This window comes from Lampetra fluviatilis, chromosome 66, assembly GCF_964198595.1.
Source record: "Lampetra fluviatilis chromosome 66, kcLamFluv1.1, whole genome shotgun sequence".
In the NCBI taxonomy this organism is placed as follows: Eukaryota; Metazoa; Chordata; class Hyperoartia; order Petromyzontiformes; family Petromyzontidae; genus Lampetra; species Lampetra fluviatilis.
Genome location: NC_136340.1, coordinates 3059102 through 3084204, shown reverse-complemented (window position 1 = coordinate 3084204; position 25103 = coordinate 3059102). Strand labels below are relative to the sequence as shown.

General features: G+C 57.6%; 1 protein-coding gene across 3 annotated transcripts; it reads right to left on the bottom strand.

Moving 5' to 3' along the window:
• Nucleotides 1-284: 284 nt before the first annotated feature.
• On the bottom strand, nucleotides 285-22656 carry LOC144952227 (AMMECR1-like protein). Of its 3 annotated transcripts, none has more exons than XM_078882644.1 (6): nucleotides 22095-22656; nucleotides 14922-15032; nucleotides 14145-14259; nucleotides 10253-10343; nucleotides 8080-8176; nucleotides 285-545 (listed from the first exon to the last, which is right to left on the bottom strand). In XM_078882644.1, exons 1-6 carry the CDS (start codon nucleotides 22649-22651, stop codon nucleotides 431-433), a joined length of 1086 nt encoding a protein of 361 aa, XP_078738770.1. In that variant the 5' UTR covers nucleotides 22652-22656; the 3' UTR covers nucleotides 285-430. The 3 variants fall into 3 exon arrangements, with proteins under 3 accessions (XP_078738770.1, XP_078738773.1, XP_078738771.1); XM_078882647.1 differs by lacking the exon at nucleotides 285-545 and adding an exon at nucleotides 2120-6367; XM_078882645.1 differs by lacking the exon at nucleotides 285-545 and adding an exon at nucleotides 6581-6756.
• Nucleotides 22657-25103: the final 2447 nt, after the last annotated feature.

Sequence of the window (25103 nt, the reverse complement as noted above, 5' to 3'; positions counted from 1 at the left end):
TCTCCCCCATCTCTCTCCCCACATCTCTCTCCCCCCATCTCTCTCCCCCCATCTCTCCCCCCATCTCCCTCCCCCATCTCTCTCCCCCCATCTCTCTTCCCCCATCTCTCTCCCCCATCTCTCTCCCCCCATCTCCCTCCCCCATCTCTCTCCCTCCATCTCCCTCCCCCATCTCTCTCCCCCCATCTCTCTTCCCCCATCTCTCTCCCCCCATCTCCCTCCCCCATCTCCCTCCCCCATCTCCCTCCCCCCATCTCCCTCCCCCTACATCTCTCTCCCCCCATCTCTCTCCCCATCTCTCTCTCCCCCCATCTCTCTCCCTCTCTACAGGATGGTGCAGTAGTACAGGTAACTGGTCCACGGGGAGGAGGCAATGTCCCCACAGCGGAGCTCCACGCTGGGCCTGTGTGGCGGGTCACGCGGCTCCGTGTCAGGAGTAGTGCGTGTAGTGCGGAGGCGGGAAGGCGGAACCGTTCTGGTACCACTGCTGCTGGCGCACAGACATGTAGTCATTGTAGCTCAGGGTGACCTTCTCACTGCGGTACCTGTGGGTGGGTGGGGGACGCAGACGCGCACGCAGACGCACGCCGCAGACACACACAGACACACACAGACACGCACAGACACGCACACAGACACACGCACACAGACACACGCACACAGACACGCACACAGACACACGCACACAGACACGCACACAGACACGCACACAGACACACGCACACAGACACGCACACAGACACGCACACAGACACGCACACAGACGCACGCCGCAGACACACGCACACAGACGCACGCCGCAGACACACGCACACAGACGCACGCCGCAGACACGCGCACAGACATGCACACAGACACGCACACAGACACAGACGCACGCACACAGACGCACGCCGCAGACACACACACAGACACGCACACAGACACGCACGCAGACACGCACGCAGACTCGCACAGACACAGACGCACGCACACAGACACACGCACACAGACACACACACAGACGCACGCCGCAGACACACACACAGACACGCACACAGACACGCACGCAGACACGCACGCAGACTCGCACACAGACGCATGCCGCAGATACACACACAGACACACGCCGCAGACACACACACACACACAGACACACACACAGACACACGCCGCAGACACACACAGACACACGCAGACACACACGCTGACAGACACACACACACAAACACACACAGACACACACGCCACAGAGACACACACAAAGATCCCCCATGTAGCATTAACAGACTGTAGGGGCAAGTGCTTTTGGCGAGTAGCAGCATCTACGAAGGCCGGCACGGCACACGGAGGGGGTGGGTGGCCATCACCACGCCCTGCCGCCTTTGTCTCCCTAGTAGCGATGTTTACTACACACCGCACCGGGTACTCATTTGAGGCTGAGCCGACCTAGGGGAGGCCCAGGACTGGTTCAGATAATCGTCACTGGTGTTAGCCGTGAGCGGGAATCGAACCCGGGTCGCCAGGTTCATAGCATAGCGCGCTAACCGCTACACTACCGCTCCCCACACGCACACACAGACAGACAGACACACACAGACACACGCAGACGCACACACACACACACACAGACGAAGGGCCCCCCCCCCCCTGCTCACGTAGCAGCCTAACACAGACCAACCCAGGTGGGAGATGTTGACTCCCTCGCCTGGTACGCAGGAGGTCGTGGGTTCCATCCCGGACCCCTGACGACGCCTGCAGCTGCTGCTGCGTATTTGGAGTTTGCGTCTCTCTCTCTCTCTCTCCCCGTGGTGGTCACGTGGATTGCTTTTTAAATCCTTTATATTGAGTTCACTCGCTTGCTTGCTTGCTTAGGACCGTGCAAATATTTCGGTCGCTTTTTAACCCACTTCCCGTGATCCAATCGAGCTGACATTTTGCACACAGACTCGTTGTGCGTGACAATTAATGTTCGTGAAAAAAAAATGGCGGTGGTGGTGGCCGCGGTGGTGGCGGTGGTGGTGGTGGCGGTGGTGGCGTTGGCGGTGGTGGCGGTGGTGGCGTTGGCGGTGGTGGCGGCGGTGGCGTTGGCGGTGGTGGCGGTGGTGGCGTTGGCGGTGGTGTTGGCGATGGTGGTGGTGGTGGTTGCGGTGGTGGCGGTGGCGTTGGTGGTGGTTGCGGTGGTGGCGGTGGTGGTTGCGGTGGTGGTGGTTGCGGTGGTGGCGTTGGTGGTGGTGGCGTTGGCGGTGAGCGGGAATCGAACTCGGGAAGGGGGGCGTCTCCTGGGGTTTCGTAGCGCAGCGCGCTAACCGCTGCGCCACCGCTCCCCACACACACGCACACACACAAAGACCCCCCGTGTAGCCTTTAGCAGACTGTCGGGGCAAGTGCTGTTTGCGAGCTGCAGCACCTATGAAGGTTACCGGCGCTGTGGTACAACGAGGGGGTGGGTGGCCAGCACCACGCCCGGCCGCCTTTGTCTCCCCAGTGGCGACGTTCACTACCACACACCGCACCAGCTACTCATTTGAGGCCGAGTCGACCTAGGGGAGGCCCAGGACCGGTTCAGATAATCGTCACTGGGTGTTGGTGGTGGCCGTGAGCGGGAATCGAACTCGAGTCTCTGCCGGGTTCGTAGCGCAGCGTAGCGCTGACCGCTGCTCCACCACTCCCCAGACACACACAGCACGCACACACACAGACACATACACACAGACACACAGACACACACACAGCACGCACACACAGACACACACACAGACACACACACACGGACACACACACACACACAGCATGCACACAGACACACGCACACACATACAGACACACACACGGACACACACACAGACACACAGCACACAGACCACACACACACACAGCACGCACAGCACACGCAGACACACAGACACACACAGCCACACACACACAATCACAGACACACACACCACACACAGACATAGACACACACACACACACTGCACACACACAGCACGCACACACAGACACAGCACGCACACACAGCACGCACACACAGACACACACACATAGACAGCATGCACACACACAGCACGCACACACACAGACACACACACGGACACACACACAGCACACAGGCCACACACACAGCACGCACAGCACACGCACAGACACACAGACACACACACACACCACACACACAATCACAGACACACACACCACACACACACACAGACCTACACAGCACGCACAGCCACAGCACACACACAGACACACATAGACACACACAGACACACACGCACACACAGCACACACACAGCACACAGACAGCACACAGAGACACACACAGCACACACACAGCACACGCAGACACACACAGACAAACACATACCAAACACACACACAGACACAATCACAGACACACACACACAGACAAACACGCAGACACACACACACTGACACACACACACACACTGACACACACACAGCACACACAGCACACAGACACAGCACACACACTGCACACACACACAGCATGCACACACAAACTCAGCACGCACACACAGACACACACACATAGACAGCACGCACACACACAGCACGCACACAGACACAGCACACACACAGCCCCACACACACACAGCCCCACACACACACACAGACCAGCACACACACAGACCAACACGCACACACACAGCGCACACACACAGCGCACGCACACAGCACACACACAGCACACACACACACAGACACACACACAGCACACACACAGACACACAGCACACACACAGACCTACACAGCACACACCCAGACCTACACAGCACACACCTACACAGCACACACAGAGCACAACCAGCACACAGCACACACACATCTCCAACTCCTGCTCTGAGTGAGCAGCAATTACCAAATCATCGGCGTACATAACGTGGTTGACCATTAGGGAGCCATCCCTTGACCACACCCGGGCATCGATCAGCCTCCCATTGTATCTGTACCAAATAGAAATTCCTCCGGTACATCTATTGAAGGCTTCACGAACTACGTGGTTGAAAAAAATGTTCAGAAATGTTGGAGCCAGAGGACATCCCTGTCGCACCCCAAAGTGAACAGGGAATTGCTCCGACTCCTGGCCACGTAGTTTTACCCGGGCCCGCTCACCATCATGAAGGTCCTTAATCATTGTGAGCAGCGGGTCAGGGACTCTGAAAGCACGAAGAACAACCCAGAGCCCAGGCCTACTGATGGTATCATAGGCCATGACCAGGTCAATAAAGCAAAGATGTAGGTCTTGTTGGAATTCCCTACAAAATATGGCATCTGTGCAAGACCGCCCTTTCCTGAAACCACATTGGGGCTCCGCAAGCCTCTCCTCAGCGTGCCTAGCAAGGCGATGTTGAATAATTCTTGCCAGGACCTTTCCCGGCACACTGAGTGAGATGCCCCTGTAGTTGTTACAGTCTGTGCGGTTCCCCTTCTTAAAGAGGGGGACCACCAGGGCATCCTTCCAATCCTGCGGAACCCGTCCAGTGGTCCAGACTGTTGTTATGATGTCATGTAGGGCAGTCTGTGCATAAACGCCACCCTCCCTCAGTATTTCGCTTGGGAGATAATCTCTGCCCGGTGCCTTTCCTGGTCTCAGGCTCCAGATCGCCTTCAGTACTTCCTCAACAGATGGCACCTCATCCAGCCACTCACAGGGGGTGACCACTTCTTCCAATATTTGAGGCACCGCAGCCTCAACAGGGTCATCCCCACTTTGTCGCACAATGTTTTCCATGTCGAGAGATTTCCCTTCCCCCAGGACCTCACAGAAATGCTCAGTAAATCTGCAAACCTGTTCCTGGGGATCAGAGATTGGATCACCGTTTTTTCCCCTAATGATAGTAATAGGTGTGGCGCTGCAGGTTACTTTTTATGGAATTAGAGAGTGATTTGTGATCGAGGGCTATTGAGGCAGACTCCATCTCCTCAGCAACCCATGACCACCAACCATCCTTGAAGCGCCTCATGGCTCTCCGAACCTCTGAGCGTAGGCTGAGGTAAGCCTCCTCATTCTCTGACATGGGATGCTGTAGACGATGAGAGTGGGCCTGTTGCCTTGTCTCAGCCAGCTTGAACACCTCCTCTGTCAGCCAGGGTTTCTGGGGAGGTCTGGACCGTGTACCCAAAGCAGCCATTGCAGCTGCATGAGCCACAGTCCTAAACCTCGCCCATTTACCCTCGACATCAGGAGGAGTGAGGGACGATGCCAACCCAAGCTGCAAGCGATGACGAAATTCTCGCTTGGAACTTTCATCAGCTAGCTGAGACCAGGCCACTATAGGTTTGAATGGGGTCCTGGGTGTACACCCACTACCGGAGTGGAAGAATGGCAGACGCATCTTACAGATGTCAAGTCGATGGTCAGTGGGCAGATCAGCTCCACAGTAGGTCCTGGTGTGAAGGACATGGGCCCGCATCCGCTGTTCCGTCACTATGTATTCCATGTCCCTGCTTGGACCCGGCATGCATCCATGATGTTGTGTGGATGCGCCGATGCAGGAACAGCGTGTTGGTAATTACAAGCCCATGGGCTGCACAGAAATCTAGCAGCCTCCTACCATTGTTATTGAGCTGATCTGGCCCATGCCTTCCAATCACTCCAGACCAGGTGCTAACATCATGACCAACTCGGGCATTGAAGTCACCCAACAAGAGGACTCTATCCCGAGGGGCCACTTTAGCCAGCACCTGTGACAGGAGGTCATGGAAGGCATCTGACTCATTGGCCTTACTTACATCCCTCCACGGATGTTCGTCTTCGGTGGGGGCATAAGTAACCACGACCACCACTCCTCGCCTCTGGTTAATGGGAAGACGAGCCCAAAGTAGCCTGGGGCTTACAGCTTCCCACACCTCACTCCCACGCCCCCTTAATTCTTTTGTTCAGAAGCAGAGCGACTCCCTGTTGTTTGGCAGTCTCCTGCCCCGAGTAGAGGACTGTCCACCCCTCATCGTGGCAGGAGCCAGAGCCGGTCCACCGGGCCTCCTGAATACCGCAGAGATCCAGGTGCTACCGGTCCAGCTCCCGACAGAGGAGTGGCAGCCTCTCCTCCGCAGTGAGCGTTCGAACATTCCACGTGGCCATCCGAAGCGGCTTTTTGTTATTTCTGGAGCCCCGAGGGTGAAGATTCAGTCTCCTGGCTCCGCCAAATGGGGTCGGGCCAGGAGACGTCATAGACGCCTGTGCCCCCAGGGCCTCCGGCACAAGCTTAATAAATGTTTTCCCTCGTAGTTTGGTGGTAGTTAATTGAAGGTGATGGGGTTACCAGCCCCTCGCACCCGTCCAGAGCCCCCACTTGGCCGCTGTGGTGGTTAGAAACGCCATGAAGAGAAAAGCCAATTTAAATTGGCCCTCCCCTCACGGCACTTCCCATCACAGCGTTGCCGTCCGGCACCACGAGGAGGTAGGGGGTTGTTTTTGCCGGACAAACACACACACACACACAAGCACACAGACCACACGCACACAGACACACACACAACGACACACAACACACACAGACACGCACACAGACACACACACACACAGACACACAACACACACGCACACACACAACACACACAGATACAGCACACGTAAGAGGATGTGGAGCTGAGTGGACTTGCCAATGGCTGGTACCAGCGGTGTCAAGATCAGTCTCTATGGAGGAGGCTCGTGAAGGACGCTGCTACTGGGCAGTTGAAGGCAGTCGCCCTCCAGCAACAACGGAGGGCAGAGGAGCGACGCTCACAACAACGAGCGGAGCGCCGGGTGGCTAAAACACAGCAAGTTGGCACAGTAGGGGGCACAGGTGGTGCATCGGCCAGTCATCTCGGTCATCTCAGTCAGTCAACCCATGGCACCTGGGTCTGCCTCGTGACCTCCTGCCAGCGGGCGTTCGACACTTCATTTGACCTCAAAGTGCACTTAGCCTGGCACAATGGCGGTGGTGATGTCACGTAGTGGCGAATGGCGGTTGTTGCTGAGTGTGTGAATGCGAGTGATTGAGTGTTAGTGAGTATGTGAGTGAGTGTGACTGAATGAGTGTGTGACCGAGTGTGTGTGTGGCTGTGTATGTGAGCGTGCGAGTGTGACTGAGTGTGTGTGTGTATAAGTGCTTGAGAGAGTGTGTGTGTGAGTGATTGAGTGTGTGAGTGATTGAGTGTGTGTGTGTGAGTCTGTGAGTGAGTGTGTGAGTGTACGAGAGTGTGAGTGTGTGTGAGTGGGTAGGTGAGTGTGTGTGCGAGGGTGTGAGTGTGTGTGAGTGGCTGGGTGAGTGTGTGAGTGCGTGAGTGGTTAAGTGTGTAAGTGACTGAGTGTGTGAGTGAGGGTGTGAGTGTGCGAGTGAGTGTGCGAGTGAGTGTGCGAGTGAGTGTACGAGTGTGTGAGTGTGCGAGTGAGTGTGCGAGTGGGTGAGTGTAGTGTGTGAATGCGTGAGTGGCTGAGTGAGCGAGTGACTGTGTGAGCGAGTGTGTGAGTGTGCGAGTGAGTGTGCGAGTGAGTGTACGAGTGTGTGTGCGTGTGTGAGTGGGTGGGTATGAGTTTAGTGTGTGAATGCGTGAGTGGCTGAGTGAGCGAGTGACTGAGTGTGTGACTGAGTGTGCGAGTGAGTGTACGAGTGTGTGTGCGAGTGGGTGAGTGTGTGAGTGGGTGGGTGAGTGTAGTGTGTGAATGCGTGAGTGGCTGAGTGTGCGAGTGACTGAGTGCGTGACCGAGTGCGTGACCGAGTGTGTGAGCGAGTGTGTGAGTGTACGAGTGTGTGTGCGAGTGGGTGAGTGCGAGTGGGTGGGTGAGTGTAGTGTGTGAATGCGTGAGTGGCTGAGTGTGCGAGTGACTGAGTGCGTGAGCGAGTGTGTGAGTGTGCGAGTGAGTGTACGAGTGTGTGTGCGAGTGGGTGAGTGTGTGGGTGGGTGAGTGTAGTGTGTGAATGCGTGAGTGGCTGAGTGTGTGAGTGACTGAGTGTGTGACCGAGTGTGTGACCGAGTGTGCGAGCGAGTGTGTGACCGAGTGCGTGACTGAGTGCGCGACCGAGTGCGCGACCGAGTGTGCGAGTGGAGTTTTGCGAGCAAACGAGCGAGTCTGCCCCCCTCTCCCTCACCTGGTGAGCTTGATCGACTTGCGGAAGTCGTTGGATATGGAGGCTTTGTAGCCCCCCTTCCTCAGCAGCGAGTCGACCGTCTGTATCTGGTCCCAGCCTGCACCGCCGCACACACAAAGATCCCCCGTGTAGCCTTCACAGACTGTAGGGGCAAGTGCTGTTAGCGAGCAGCACCTATGAAGGCCGGAACGGCACATGAGGGGGTGGGTGGCCAGCACCACGCCCGGCCGCCTTTGTCTCCCCGGTGGCGATGTTTACTACGCACCGCTCCAGGCCCTCATTTGAGGCCGAGTCGACCTCGGGGAGGCCCAGGAACGGTTCAGATGATTGTCACCGGTGTTGGCCGTGAGCGGGATTCGAACCCGGGTCGCCGGGTTCGTAGCGTAGCGTAGCGCTAACCGCTACACCCACCGCTCCCTACTTAACCGCTCAAGGCATCATAACACACTCACTCAACACTGCACCATAGACTCAACACTGCACCATAGACTCAACACTGCACCATAGACTCAACACTGTACCATAGACTCTACACTGCCCATAGACTCAACACTGCACCATAGACTCAACACTGCCCATAGACTCAACACTGCACCATAGACTCAACACTGCACCATAGACTCAACACTGTCCATAGACTCAACACTGCCCATAGACTCAACACTGCACCATAGACTCAACACTGCACCATAGACTCAACACTGCACCATAGACTCAACACTGCACCATAGACTCAACACTGCACCATAGACTCAACACTGCACCATAGACTCAACACTGCACCATAGACTCAACACTGCCCATAGACTCAACACTGCCCATAGACTCAACACTGCCCAGACCCAACACTGCCCAGACCCAACACTGCACCACAGACTCAACACTGCCCACAGACTCAACACTGCCCACAGACTCAACATTGCACCATAGACTCAACACTGTACCATAGACTCAACACTGCCCACAGACTCAACACTGCCCACAGACTCAACACTGCCCATAGACTCAACACTGCACCACAGACTCAACACTGCACCAGAGACCCAACACTGCCCACAGACTCAACACTGCCCCATAGACTCAACACTGCCCACAGACTCAACACTGCCCATAGACTCAACACTGCCCATAGACTCAACACTGCCCACAGACTCAACACTGCCCACAGACTCAACACTGCCCATAGACTCAACACTGCCCATAGACTCAACACTGCCCACAGACTCAACACTGCCCACAGACTCAACACTGCACCATAGACTCAACACTGCCCACAGACTCAACACTGCCCATACTCAACACTGCACCATAGACTCAACACTGCCCCATAGACTCAACACTGCCCATAGACTCAACACTGCCCATAGACTCACTGCCCACGGACTCAACACTGCCCATAGACTCAACACTGCCCATAGACTCAACACTGCCCACAGACTCAACACTGCACCACAGACTCAACACTGCACCATAGACTCAACACTGCACCATAGACTCAACACTGCCCATAGACTCAACACTGCCCATAGACTCAACACTGCCCACAGACTCAACACTGCCCACAGACTCAACACTGCACCATAGACTCAACACTGCCCACAGACTCAACACTGCCCATACTCAACACTGCACCATAGACTCAACACTGCCCCATAGACTCAACACTGCCCATAGACTCAACACTGCCCATAGACTCACTGCCCACGGACTCAACACTGCCCATAGACTCAACACTGCCCATAGACTCAACACTGCCCACAGACTCAACACTGCCCACAGACTCAACACTGCACCACAGACTCAACACTGCACCATAGACTCAACACTGCCCATAAACTCAACACTGTACCCATAAACCCAACACTGCCCCATAGAGATACTCAGAGATTCACAGAAACTCAGAGATACACAGAGACCCATCGAGATACAGCTGCCTCAACAATGGCACCGATGAATGAGCGCCAACCCCGGCAACAGCATCGTCGGCAACAGCAGCGGCAACAGCATCTGCTGTTGCAACAACAGCGGCAACAACACACTTGTGGAGTGCTGCGAGACAGCGCAGGAGAGGCATGAGCCGGGGGGGCGAGGGAGCGGTGGTGGTGGTGGTGGTGGCGGCGGTGGTGGCGGCAGCGGTGGTGGTGTTGGCGGTGGTGGAGTTGCCGTGTCAAACCTTGCTCCTCCGCCACCTCCGGCAGATACGTGGCGGTGCGCTTAGAGCCCTTCTCATTCACAAACTCTATTCGGATGCCGTGCACTCCCACCTGGGGTGGGGTGGGGGGAGGAGCAGAGACCGCATGATGAGGGGTGGCGCGTCCGCTAAAGGTACGCGCGCACAAGAGACACGGCAAGCGCTGCGCGAAAGCATTGTGCGCGAGTCCGTGGGTCTCTGTGATGAGTCTGTGGGTCTCTGTGTGATGAGTCTGTGGGTCTCTGTGTGGTGAGTCTGTGGGTCTCTGTGTGGTGAGTCCGTGGGTCTCTGTGTGGTGAGTCTGTGGGTCTCTGTGTGGTGAGTCTGTGGGTCTCTGTGTGGTGAGTCCGTGGGTCTCTGTGTGGTGAGTCTATGGGTCTCTGTGTGATGAGTCTGTGGGTCTCTGTGTGGTGAGTCCGTGGGTCTCTGTGTGGTGAGTCTGTGGGTCTCTGTGTGATGAGTCTGTGGGTCTCTGTGTGATGAGTCTCTGGGTCTCTGTGTGATGAGTCTCTGGGTCTCTGTGTGGTGAGTCTATGGGTCTCTGTGTGGTGAGTCCGTGGGTCTCTGTGTGATGAGTCTGTGGGTCTCTGTGTGGTGAGTCTGTGGGTCTCTGTGTGGTGAGTCTGTGGGTCTCTGTGTGGTGAGTCTGTGGGTCTCTGTGTGGTGAGTCTGTGGGTCTCTGTGTGGTGAGTCTGTGGGTCTCTGTGTGGTGAGTCTGTGGGTCTCTGTGTGGTGAGTCTGTGGGTCTCTGTGTGGTGAGTCTGTGGGTCTCTGTGTGGTGAGTCTGTGGGTCTCTGTGTGGTGAGTCTGTGGGTCTCTGTGTGGTGAGTCTACGGGTTTGTGTGGTGAGTCTGTGGGTCTCTGTGTGATGAGTCTAAGGGTCTCTGTGTGGTGAGTCTGTGGGTCTCTGTGTGATGAGTCTGTGAGTCTCTGTGTGGTGAGTCTACGGGTTTGTGTGGTGAGTCTGTGGGTCTCTGTGTGGTGAGTCTGTGGGTCTCTGTGTGGTGAGTCTGTGGGTCTCTGTGTGGTGAGTCTGTGGGTCTCTGTGTGGTGAGTCTGTGGGTCTCTGTGTGGAGAGTCTGTGGGTCTCTGTGTGGTGAGTCTGTGGGTCTCTGTGTGGTGAGTCTGTCAGTCTCTGTGTGGTGAGTCTGTGGGTCTCTGTGTGGTGAGTCTGTGGGTCTCTGTGTGGTGAGTCTGTGGGTCTCTGTGTGGTGAGTCTGTGGGTCTCTGTGTGGTGAGTCTACGGGTTTGTGTGGTGAGTCTGTGGGTCTCTGTGTGATGAGTCTAAGGGTCTCTGTGTGATGAGTCTGTGGGTCTCTCTGTGGTGAGTCTGTGGGTCTCTGTGTGGTGAGTCTGTGGGTCTCTGTGTGGTGAGTCTGTGGGTCTCTGTGTGGCGAGTCTGTGGGTCTCTGTGTGGTGAGTCTGTGGGTCTCTGTGTGGTGAGTCCATGGGTCTCTGTGTGATGAGTCTGTGGGTCTCTGTGTGGTGAGTCTGTGGGTCTCTGTGTGGTGAGTCTCTGTGTGGTGAGTCTGTGGGTCTCTGCGTGGCGAGTCTATGGGTCTCTGTGTGGTGAGTCTGTGGGTCTCTGTGTGGTGAGTCTGTGGGTCTCTGTGTGATGAGTCTGTGGGTCTCTGTGTGGTGAGTCTGTGGGTCTGTGTGGCGAGTCCGTGGGTCTCTGTGTGATGAGTCTGTGGGTCTCTGTGTGGTGAGTCTGTGGGTCTCTGTGTGGTGAGTCTGTGGGTCTCTGTGTGATGAGTCTGTGGGTCTCTGTGTGGTGAGTCTGTGGGTCTCTGTGTGGTGAGTCTGTGGGTCTCTGTGTGGTGAGTCTGTGGGTCTCTGTGTGGTGAGTCTATGGGTCTCTGTGTGGTGAGTCTGTGGGTCTCTGTGTGGTGAGTCTGTGGGTCTCTGTGTGGTGAGTCTGTGGGTCTCTGTGTGGTGAGTCTGTGGGTCTCTGTGTGGTGAGTCTGTGGGTCTCTGTGTGGTGAGTCCGTGGGTCTCTGTGTGGTGAGTCCGTGGGTCTCTGTGTGGTGAGTCTGTGGGTCTCTGTGTGGTTAGTCCGTGGGTCTCTGTGTGGTGAGTCTGTGGGTCTCTGTGTGGTTAGTCTGTGGGTCTCTGTGTGGTGAGTCTGTGGGTCTCTGTGTGATGAGTCTGTGGGTCTCTGTGTGGTGAGTCTGTGGGTCTCTGTGTGATGAGTCTGTGGGTCTCTGTGTGGTGAGTCTGTGGGTCTCTGTGTGGTGAGTCTGTGGGTCTCTGTGTGGTGAGTCTGTGGGTCTCTGTGTGGTGAGTCTGTGGGTCTGTGTGGTGAGTCTGTGGGTCTCTGTGTGGTGAGTCTGTGGGTCTCCGGCTCCAGAGCTGGAGGCACTGGGGGAGGAGCCAGAGGCACTGGGGGAGGAGCCAGAGGTACTGGGGGAGGAGCCAGTGGTACTGGGGGTGGAGCCAGAGACACTGGGGGAGGAGCCAGAGGCACTGGGGGAGGAGCCAGAGGTACTGGGGGAGGAGCCAGAGACACTGGGGGCAGAGCCAGAGACACTGGGGGCGGAGCCAGAGACACTGGAGGCGGAGCCAGAGGCACTGGGGGAGGAGCCAGAGGCACTGGGGGCGGAGCCAGAGGTACTGGGAGAGGAGCCAGAGGTACTGGGGGCGGAGCCAGAGGCACTGGGGGAGGAGCCGGAGGCACTGGGGGAGGAGCCGGAGGCACTGGGGGAGGAGCCGGAGGCAATGGGGGAGGAGCCGGAGGCACTGGGGGAGGAGCCGGAGGCACTGGGGGAGGAGCCGGAGGCACTGGGGGAGGAGCCAGAGGCACTGGGGGAGGAGCCAGAGGCACTGGGGGAGGAGCCGGAGGTACTGGGGGAGGAGCCGGAGGCACTGGGGGAGGAGCCGGAGGCAATGGGGGCGGAGCCAGAGGCACTGGGGGCGGAGCCAGAGGCAATGGGGGCGGAGCCGGAGGCAATGGGGGCGGAGCCAGAGGCACTGGGGGAGGAGCCGGAGGCACTGGGGGCGGAGCCAGAGGCACTGGGGGAGGAGCCGGAGGCACTGGGGGAGGAGCCGGAGGCAATGGGGGTGGAGCCAGAGGCACTGGGGGAGGAGCCGGAGGCACTGGGGGAGGAGCCGGAGGCAATGGGGGCGGAGCCAGAGGCACTGGGGGCGGAGCCAGAGGCACTGGAGGAGGAGCCACAGGCAATGGGGGCGGAGCCAGAGGCACCGGGGGAGGAGCCGGAGGCACCGGGGGAGGAGCCGGAGGCACTGGGGGAGGAGCCGGAGGCAATGGGGGAGGAGCCGGAGGCACTGCGGGAGGAGCCGGAGGCACTGGGGGAGGAGCCGGAGGCACTGGGGGAGGAGCCAGAGGCACTGGGGGAGGAGCCGGAGGTACTGGGGGAGGAGCCGGAGGCACTGGGGGAGGAGCCGGAGGCAATGGGGGCGGAGCCAGAGGCACTGGGGGAGGAGCCAGAGGCACTGGGGGAGGAGCCAGAGGCACTGGGGGAGGAGCCAGAGGCACTGGGGGAGGAGCCAGAGGCACTGGGGGAGGAGCCAGAGGCACTGGGGGAGGAGCCAGAGGCACTGGGGGAGGAGCCAGAGGCACTCGGGGCGGAGCCAGAGACACTGGGGGAGGAGCCAGAGGCACTGGGGGAGGAGCCAGAGACACTGGGGGAGGAGCCAGAGGCACTGGGGGCGGAGCCAGAGGCACTGGGGGCGGAGCCAGAGGCACTGGGGGCGGAGCCAGAGACACTGGGGGTGGAGCCAGAGGCACTGGGGGCGGAGCCAGAGGCACTGGGGGCGGAGCCAGAGGCACTGGGGGCGGAGCCAGAGGCACTGGGGGCGGAGCCAGAGGCACTGGGGGCGGAGCTTGTGTTGGTGCGGCTGGCGCTGGAAGTACCTCCCAGTCCAGGAAGTCGTTGGCGTCCTCGAAGTTGGTGAGCAGCGACACGGAGCAGAAGAGGCGCGGCAGCTCCTCCCGCGTCACGGGCGGGAAGCGGCTGTCCTTAAGGGCACTGCTCATCACACACACGCACAGACAGACACGAGACAGACACGCACACAGACACGCACACACACAGACACGCAGACACACAGACAGACACGCACACACACAGACACACGCACACAGACACGCACACACGCACACAGACACGCACACACACACACACGCACACACGCACACAGACACGCACGCACACACACACACGCACACACAGACACGCACACACACACACGCACACACACAGACACGCACGCACACACACGCACGCACACAGACACGCACGCACACAGACACGCACACAGACACGCACACAGACATGCACACAGACATGCACACACACACACACAGACACACACACACGCACGCACACACAGACACACACGCGCACACACACAGACAGACACAGACTCATTACAATATTTATTTAGACTGGAGGAGGGGGGCAATCCGATGAGCTAAGAAGCTCTTTTTCACAGATGTCACCTGGTGAGGGCTCACCTGGTGAGGGCGAGGGCAAAGGCTCACCTGGTGAGGGCGAGGGCTCACCTGGTGAGGGCGAGGGCAAAGGCTCACCTGGTGAGGGCTCACCTGGTGAGGGTGAGGGCTCACCTGGTGAGGGCGAGGGCTCACCTGGTGAGGGCGAGGGCTCACCTGGTGAGGGCGAGGGCTCACCTGGTGAGGGTGTATTCCCTGAGTCCTGAGTGCAGGTTCATCGCCGAGAAGGTGCCGATGCAACCTCGCAATCGTTTGTCCCTGCCGATCTTCCACGTGACAAACAGCGGACTGCCGTGACACACACACAGACACACACAGACACACACAGACACACACAGAGAGACACACACAGCCACACACACACAGAGACACAGACACACACACATAGACACACAGCACACAGACACACACAGACAGACACACACAAACGCAGATACACACGCAGACACACACACACAGAGACACAGACACACAGCACACAGACACACACACACACACAGACACACACACACACAAACGCAGATACACACGCAGACACACACACACAGACATAAACAAAGATCCCCCGTGTAGCCTTAACAGACTGTTGGGACAAGTGCCGTTAGCAGCACCTATGAAGGCTACCGGCGCTGTGGCACATGAGGGGGTGGGTGGCCAGCACCACGCCCGGCCGCCTTTGTCTCCCCCAGTGTTTACAATGTTCACGACACACCACACCAGGTGCTCATTTGAGGTTGAGTCGACACAGACACACAAACAGACACGTGCACACATACAGTCTGTGAGTCTCTGTGTGATGAGTCTATGGGTCTCTGTGTGGTGGGTCTCTGTGTGGTGAGTCTATGGGTCTCTGTTTGATGGGTCTGTGGGTCTCTGTGTGATGAGTCTGTAGGTATCTGTGTGATGAGTCAGTGGGTCTGTGTGGTGGGTCTCTGTGTGGTGAGTCTATGGGTCTCTGTTTGATGGGTCTGTGGGTCTCTGTGTGGTGAGTCTGTGGGTCTCTGTGTGATGAGTCAGTGGGTCTGTGTGGTGGGTCTCTGTGTGGTGAGTCTATGGGTCTCTGTTTGATGGGTCTGTGGGTCTCTGTGTGATGAGTCTGTAGGTATCTGTGTGATGAGTCAGTGGGTCTGTGTGGTGGGTCTCTGTGTGGTGAGTCTATGGGTCTCTGTTTGATGGGTCTGTGGGTCTCTGTGTGGTGAGTCTGTGGGTCTCTGTGTGATGAGTCAGTGGGTCTGTGTGGTGGGTCTCTGTGTGGTGAGTCTATGGGTCTCTGTTTGATGGGTCTGTGGGTCTCTGTGTGGTGAGTCTGTGGGTCTCTGTGTGGTGAGTCTATGTGTCTCTGTGTGGTGAGTCTATGTGTCTCTGTGTGGTGAGTCTGTGGGTCTCTATGTGATGAGTCTGTGGGTCTCTGTGTGGCGAGTCTGTGGGTCTCTGTGTGATGAGTCTGTGGGTCTCTGTGTGATGAGTCTGTGGGTCTCTGTGTGATGAGTCTGTGGGTCTCTGTGTGATGAGTCTGTGGGTCTCTGTGCACGTCCAGTGTAGCACTTCTGGCTGTGTCCGCAGCTGATCCCAGTCATCACGTGACCCCCTCCCCTCCCCTCACCCCCCTCACTCGCCCCCCCCTCACTCGCCCCCCCCCCTCACTCGCCCCCCCCACTCCAGTCAGTGGAAAATAGCGAGGACATGGAGTCCCGGTCCCACCAGGGCAGAGTGCCACTGGGTCACAGCGATCCGTGCACCCCCCGCCTCTGTCTGTCTCTCTCTCACTCACCCTCTCACTCTGTCTCTCACCCTCTGTCTCACTCACCCTCTGTCTCACTCACCCTCTGTCTCACTCACCCTCTGTCTCACTCACCCTCTGTCTCACTCACCCTCTGTCTCACTCACCCTCTGTCTCACTCACCCTCTGTCTCACTCACCCTCTGTCTCACTCACCCTCTGTCTCACTCACCCTCTGTCTCACTCACCCTCTGTCTCACTCACCCTCTGTCTCACTCACCCTCTGTCTCACTCACCCTCTGTCTCACTCACCCTCTCACTGTATGTCTCTCATTCACCCGCTCACCCACTCACTCACCCGCTCACTCACTCTCTGTCTCACTCACCCTCTGTCTCACTCACCCTCTGTCTCACTCACCCTCTGTCTCACTCACCCTCTGTCTCACTCACCCTCTGTCTCACTCACCCTCTGTCTCACTCACCCTCTCACTGTATGTCTCTCATTCACCCGCTCACCCACTCACTCACCCGCTCACTCACTCTCTGTCTCACTCACCCTCTGTCTCACTCACCCTCTGTCTCACTCACCCTCTCACTGTATGTCTCTCATTCACCCGCTCACCCACTCACTCACCCGCTCACTCACCCGCTCACTCACTCTCTGTCTCACTCACCCTCTGTCTCACTCACCCTCTGTCTCACTCACCCTCTGTCTCACTCACCCTCTGTCTCACTCACCCACTCACTCACTCTCTGTCTCACTCACCCTCTGTCTCACTCACCCACTCACTCACCCCGCTCACTCACCCTCTGTCTCACTCACCTTCTCACTCACCCGCTCACTCACTCTCTGTCTCACTCACCCTCTGTCTCACTCACCCACTCACTCACCCGCTCACTCACCCTCTGTCTCACTCACCTTCTCACTCACCCCCGCTTTCTTTTTTTTTACGATCAGAGGAAACAAGAAGATGCTTGGTGTAGTCGGCACTTTGCTTCGTTCATCATTTAGTTTTTATTGTTTTTTTCTCAATGCTTCGCCTTATGTGACCCCCCCCCCCTTTTTTTAAATGAAAGATTTCACGCTCTGCTCTCCTTCCCCGTTTTCTATGTAATAAAAAAAATACTACAAGTGCTGCTCTCACAAAACTCACCCTCTCTCTCTCTCACCCTCTCTCGGTGTCTCTCTCGCTCTCTCCTCACGGCGGCTTGTGTCAACGTTACGCAAAGGCTACCAACATCTATCGGCTCACTCACTCGCCCTTTATCCCACTCGCCCACTCGCTCGCTCTCACCAACTCATTCACCAACTCGTTGACCAACTCATTCATCCTCTCGCCTTCTAATTCACCAACTCATTGACCAATTCATTCACCCCCTCACCCTCCCGCCTTGCTCACCCCTCCCTCTCACCTGCTCACTCACCCGCCTGCTCACCCTCCCTCCCTCCCGCTCACCCGCTCACTCCCCGCCCGCTCACCCGCTCACTCTCCCTCTCACCCGCTCGCTCACCCTCTCGCCTCTCACCCTCCCTCTCACACGCTCGCTCACCCTCCCTCTCACCCGCTCGCTCACCCTCCCTCTCACCCGCTCGCTCACCCTCCCTCTCACCCGCTCGCTCACCCTCCCTCTCACCCGCTCGCTCACGTCGTCACCCTCCCTCTCACCCGCTCGCTCACCCTCCCCTCTCACCCCGCTCGCTCACCCTCCCTCTCACCCGCTCGCTCACCCTCCCTCTCACCCGCCCGCTCACCCTCCCTCTCACCCGCCCGCTCACCCTCCCGCTCACCCGCCCGCTCACCCTCCCGCTCACCCACCCGCTCACCCCTCCCCCCGCCTCACCCTCCTCTCACCCTCCCTCTCACCCTCCCTCTCACCCTCCCTCTCACCCTCCCGCTCACCCTCCCGCTCACCCTCCCGCTCACCCTCCCTCTCACCCTCCCTCCCTCTCCCTCACCCGCTCACCCTCCCTATCACCCTCTCACCCTCCCTCCCGCTCACTCACCCTCCCGCTCACCCTCCCTCTCGCTCACCCTCCCTCTCGCTCACCCTCCCTCTCGCTCACCCGCCCGTGGATTAATAACGGCTCAGCCACTGTCTGTGTTGGCCCGCGAGGTGACGGCAAAGCGAGGGTTTAGCAGCAGCGACAGCTGTGGACGAGGCCAGCGAAGCGAGCCAGTGACAGCAGTAGCAGCAGTAGCAGCAGTAGTAGTGATAGTGAAAGTGGTGGTAGTAGCAGTTCGTCGTCAACATCACTCACCACTGCACCCCACCTCACCAACAACACCGCCGCTCCAAACTTTCCCCACACTCACCACCACCACAACACACTCACCACAACCACCCACCACAACACACTCATCACCACCACAACACACTCATCACCACCACCACACACTCATCACCACCACCACACACTCATCACCACCACCACCACCACCACAACACACTCATCACCACCACCACCACCACACACTCATCACCACCACCACCACCACACACTCATCACCACCACCACCACAGCACACTCATCACCACCACACCACCACAGCACACTCATCACCACCACCACCACCACAACACACTCATCACCACCACCACAACACACTCATCACCACCACCACCACCACAACACACTCATCACCACCACCACCACCACCACAACACACTCATCACCACCACCACCACCACCACAACACACTCATCACCACCACCACCACCACAACACACTCATCACCACCACCACCACCACAACACACTCATCACCACCACCACCACCACAACACACTCATCACCACCACCACCACCACAACACACTCATCACCACCACCACCACCACAACACACTCATCACCACCACCACCACCACACACTCATCACCACCACCACCACCACACACTCATCACCACCACCACCACCACAACACACTCATCACCACCACCACCACCACAACACACTCATCACCACCACCACCACCACAACACACTCATCACCACCACCACCACCACAACACACTCATCACCACCACCACCACCACAACACACTCATCACCACCACCACCACCACAACACACTCATCACCACCACCACCACCACCACAACACACTCATCACCACCACCACCACCACCACACACTCATCACCACCACCACAACACACTCATCACCACCACCACAACACACTCATCACCACCACCACCACCACCACCACAACAACACACTCATCACCACCACCACCACAACACACTCATCACCACCACCACCACAACACACTCATCACCACCACCACCACCACCACCACACACTCATCACCACCACCACCACACACTCATCACCACCACCACCACACACACTCATCACCACCACCACCACAACACTCATCACCACACCACCACCACCACACCACACTCATCACCACCACCACACACTCATCACCACCACCACCACACACTCATCACCACCACCACCACCACAACACACTCATCACCACCACCACCACAACACTCATCACCACCACCACCACCACAACACTCATCACCACCACCACCACAACACTCATCACCACCACCACCACAACACACTCATCACCACCACCACCACAACACACTCATCACCACCACCACCACAACACACTCATCACCACCACCACCACCACCACAACACACTCATCACCACCACCACCACCACCACAACACACTCATCACCACCACCACCACCACCACAACACACTCATCACCACCACGACCACCACCACAACACACTCATCACCACCACGACCACCACCACAACACACTCATCACCACCACCACAACACACTCATCACCACCACCACCACCACAACACACTCATCACCACCACCACCACAACACACTCACCACCACCACAACACACTCATCACCACCACCACAACACACTCACCACCACACACTCACCACCACACACTCACCACCACCACACACTCACTCACCACCACCACACACTCACCACCACCACACACTCACCACCACCACACACTCACCACCACCACCACACACTCACCACCACAACACACTCACCACCACCACCACAACACACTAATCACCACCACCACAACACACTAATCACCACCACCACAGCACACTAATAACCACCACCACAACAACACACTCACCACCACCACCACAACACACTCGCCACCACCACCACAACTCCCACAATAATCCCCACTCCACCCACAACCTCCTGACCACTACTCACCACCACACCTCAACAATCACCACTCTCCCCACACCTCACCACCACTACACCTCAACACAACTCACCACCACCACAACACAACAACTCACCACCACCACAACACAACAACTCACCACCACCACAACACAACAACTCACCACCACCACAACACAACAACTCACCACCACCACAAGACAACACAACAACTCACCACCACCACAAGACAACACAACAACTCACCACCACCACAAAACAACACAACAACTCACCACCACAATACAACACAACAACTCACCACCACAACACAACACAACAACTCACCACCACCACAACAACTCACCACCACCACAACTCACCACCACCACAACTCACCACCACCACAACAACTCACCACCACAACACACCACAACTCACCACCACAACACACCACCATACCACCACCACCACTACAACACAACAACTCACCACCACCACAACACAACAGCTCACCACCACCACAACACAACAACTCACCACCACCACCACTACTCACCACCACCACCACCACACAACTCACCACCACCACTACTCACCACCACCACACAACTCACCACCACCACACAACTCACCACCACCACAAAACTCACCACCACCACCAAACTCACCACCACCACAAAACTCACCACCACCACAACTCACCACCACCACAACTCACCACTACACCTCACCACAACTCTCCCCACATCACCACCACCACAACACACCACCACCACACAACTCACCACCACCACTACACCACCACAAAACTCACCACCACCACCACTACACCACAACTCACCACCACAATACAACTCACCACTACACCTCACCACAACTCTCCCCACATCACCACCACCACAACACACCACCACACAACTCACCACCACCACTACACCACCACAAAACTCACCACCACCACTACACCACCACAAAACTCACCACCACTACACCACAACTCACCACCACAATACAACTCACCACTACACCTCACCACTACACCTCACCACAACTCTCCCCACATCACCACCACCACCACAACAACCACCACCACACAACTCACCACCACCACTACACCACCACAAAACTCACCACCACCACTACACCACCACAAAACTCACCACCACCACTACACCACCACAAAACTCACCACCACCACTACACCACAACTCACCACCACAATACAACTCACCACTACACCTCACCACAACTCTCCCCACATCACCACCACCACCACAACAACCACCACCACACAACTCACCACCACCACTACACCACCACAAAACTCACCACCACCACTACACCACAACTCACCACCACAATACAACTCACCACAACTCTCCCCACATCACCACCACAACAACCACCACCACACCACCACCCCCCCCCCCCCGTGCACACTCACTATGCGTCGTTGGTGAAGCGAGGGCTTCGTGGCGCCTGGTAGCCATGCATCTGGCAGTACAGCACGTCGAAGCAGTAGAAACACATCTCGGCAGACGCCACCATGTTACTGTTACTGCTGCTGCTGCTGATGCGTCTTGACACTCCGTTACTCTGCTGCTGCTGCTGCATCTGCTGCTGTTGTTGTTGTTGCTGCTGCGGCTGTTGTTGTTGTGGCTGCGGCGGCTGTTGTTGCTGTTGCGACTGCTGGTGGTGGTTGTTGTGATTGTGACGTGAGGCGGCGATGATCATCTCCCTGCTGCTGCTGCTGTTGCCGTTCCCGCCAGACGCCGGAGCCGATGAGGTGTCAGGCCCGGCTGAGGCGATTGAGGCCGCAGCTGCCGCTGCCGCTGCTGCCGCTGCGATGGCGATTCCCGCGGCCGCCGACCCCACGGAGCCGTAGGGCACCGCCGACGCGGCCGCCGCGGGCGCCGCCGAAGCTCCGGCGCACGAAGCCGACGAAGAAGACGAAGACGACGAAAGCTTCTGCTTCTTGACGCCGCAGCAGCCAGCCGCCATGTCGGGCTGAAGTGAACGGCGGTTGGAGGCGGGGCTAGAGGGGGGCGGGGGGTTGGCGGTTGGGGGTGGGGCAAAGGGGGGGGGGGCGGTAGTGAGGGGAAATTGCGGAAGGCTGATTGGTCCGTTGGTTGGGAGAAGGGGGCGGGGCTAGAGGGGGAGGGGGGTGTGAGGGGAAATTGCGGAAGGCTGATTGGTCCGTTGGTTGGGAGAAGGGGGTGGGGCTAGAGGGGAGGCGGGGCTGGCGGTTGGGGGCGTGGCAAAGGGGGGGGGGGGAGGGCGTGAGGGGACATTGCGGAAGGCTGATTGGTCCGTTGGTTGGGGGAAGGGGGCGGGGCTAGAGGGGGGGGGGGCGTGAGGGGAAATTGCGGAAGGCTGATTGGTCCGTTGGTTGGGAGAAGGGGGCGGGGCTAGAGGGAGGGGGGCGTGAGGGGAAATTGCGGAAGGCTGATTGGTCCGTTGGTTGGGAGAAGGGGGCGGGGCTAGAGGGGGGGGCGTGAGGGGAAATTGCGGAAGGCTGATTGGTCCGTTGGTTGGGAGAAGGGGGCGGGGCTAGAGGGGGGGGCGTGAGGGGAAATTGCGGAAGGCTGATTGGTCCGTTGGTTGGGAGAAGGGGGCGGGGCTAGAGGGGGGGGCGTGAGGGGAAATTGCGGAAGGCTGATTGGTCCGTTGGTTGGGAGAAGGGGGCGGGTCTAGAAAGGGGGGCGTGAGGGGAAATGGCGGAAGGCTGATTGGTCCGTTGGTTGGGAGAAGGAGGCGGGGCTAGAGGGGAGGCGGGGCTAGTGGGGAGAGGGGGGTGGGGTAGAGGGGAAGTAGGCGGGGCTAGTGTGAGGAGAGGGGGCGGAGCTAGAAGGAAAGTAGGCGGGGCTAGTGTGGGGAGAGGGGGCGGAGCTAGAGGGGAAGTAGGCGGGGCTAGTGTGAGGAGAGGGGGCGGAGCTAGAAGGAAAGTAGGCGGGGCTAGTGTGGGGAGAGGGGGCGGAGCTAGAGGGGAAGTAGGCGGGGCTAGTGTGAGGAGAGGGGGCGGAGCTAGAGGGGAAGTAGGCGGGGCTAGTGTGAGGAGAGGGGGCGGAGCTAGAGGGGAAGTAGGCGGGGCTAGTGTGAGGAGAGGGGGTGGGGTAGAGGGGAGGGCATTAATTTTCGATGTGAAGCTTTCGTGACTGCAAGAATTCATATTCTTAGTTTTTTTTCGGTAAAGTCACGTAGGTAAAAAATAAATCCAAATTAATAAAAGTAAAATAAAATAAAAATGTACCTACGTGACTTTACCGAAAAAACCTAAGAATAGAGGGCAGGGGGCAGGGAGTGAGGAGCGCGGTAAATGTGGAGTGAAGGGGGTAGGGGGTTTAATGGGAACCAGGGGGCGAGGGGACAATTAAGGGAGGGGGGATCGGGGCGAATAGGGGGGGGGGAGGGGTAAAGGGGTCCAGGGGGGCGGGAGAGGAGGGGGGGGGTATTTAAAAAGGGGTCACGTGACGATGAAAGTCGCGACGGAGGGTGGGGAGCTACCGGGGTTATCCGGGGATTCGCAAAGCGGTCACGTGACGGCGGGGCTGAACGAGCGCTGCTAGATTTCTAGTCTCTACACCTCCGATTACAGACAGTGACGAGCGCTGCTAGATTTCTAGTCTCTACACCTCCGATTACAGACAGTGACGAGCGCTGCTAGATTTCTAGTCTCTACACCTCCGATTACTGACAGTGACGAGCGCTGCTAGATTTCTAGTCTCTACACCTCCGATTACAGACAGTGACGAGCGCTGCTAGATTTCTAGTCTCTACACCTCCGATTACTGACAGTGACGAGCGCTGCTAGATTTCTAGTCTCTACACCTCCGATTACTGACAGTGACGAGCGCTGCTAGATTTCTAGTCTCTACACCTCCGATTACTGACAGTGACGAGCGCTGCTAGATTTCTAGTCTCTACACCTCCGATTACTGACAGTGACGAGCGCTGCTAGATTTCTAGTCGCTACACCTCCGATTACTGACAGTGACGAGCGCTGCTAGATTTCTAGTCCCTACACCTCCGATTACTGACAGTGACGAGCGCTGCTAGATTTCTAGTCTCTACACCTCCGATTACAGACAGTGACGAGCGCTGCTAGATTTCTAGTCTCTACACCTCCGATTACTGACAGTGGCGAGCGCTGCTAGATTTCTAGTCTCTACACCTCCGATTACTGACAGTGACGAGCGCTGCTAGATTTCTAGTCTCTACACCTCCGATTACTGACAGTGACGAGCGCTGCTAGATTTCTAGTCGCTACACCTCCGATTACTGACAGTGACGAGCGCTGCTAGATTTCTAGTCGCTACACCTCCGATTACTGACAGTGACGAGCGCTGCTAGATTTCTAGTCCCTACACCTCCGATTACTGACAGTGACGAGCGCTGCTAGATTTCTAGTCTCTACACCTCCGATTACTGACAGTGACGAGCGCTGCTAGATTTC

Bases quoted from the DNA above. Each gene is read 5' to 3' on its own strand.
- LOC144952227 (XM_078882644.1), bottom strand. From the start codon at position 22,651: ATGGCGGCTGGCTGCTGCGGCGTCAAGAAGCAGAAGCTTTCGTCGTCT. The intron at 15,033-22,094 runs GTGAGTGTGCAC...GTGTCACGGCAG, and splicing joins CGCTTCACCAACGACGCATA to TCCGCTGTTTGTCACGTGGA. The intron at 14,260-14,921 runs GTGAGCCCTCGC...TGTGATGAGCAG, and splicing joins AGGGAATACACCCTCACCAG to TGCCCTTAAGGACAGCCGCT.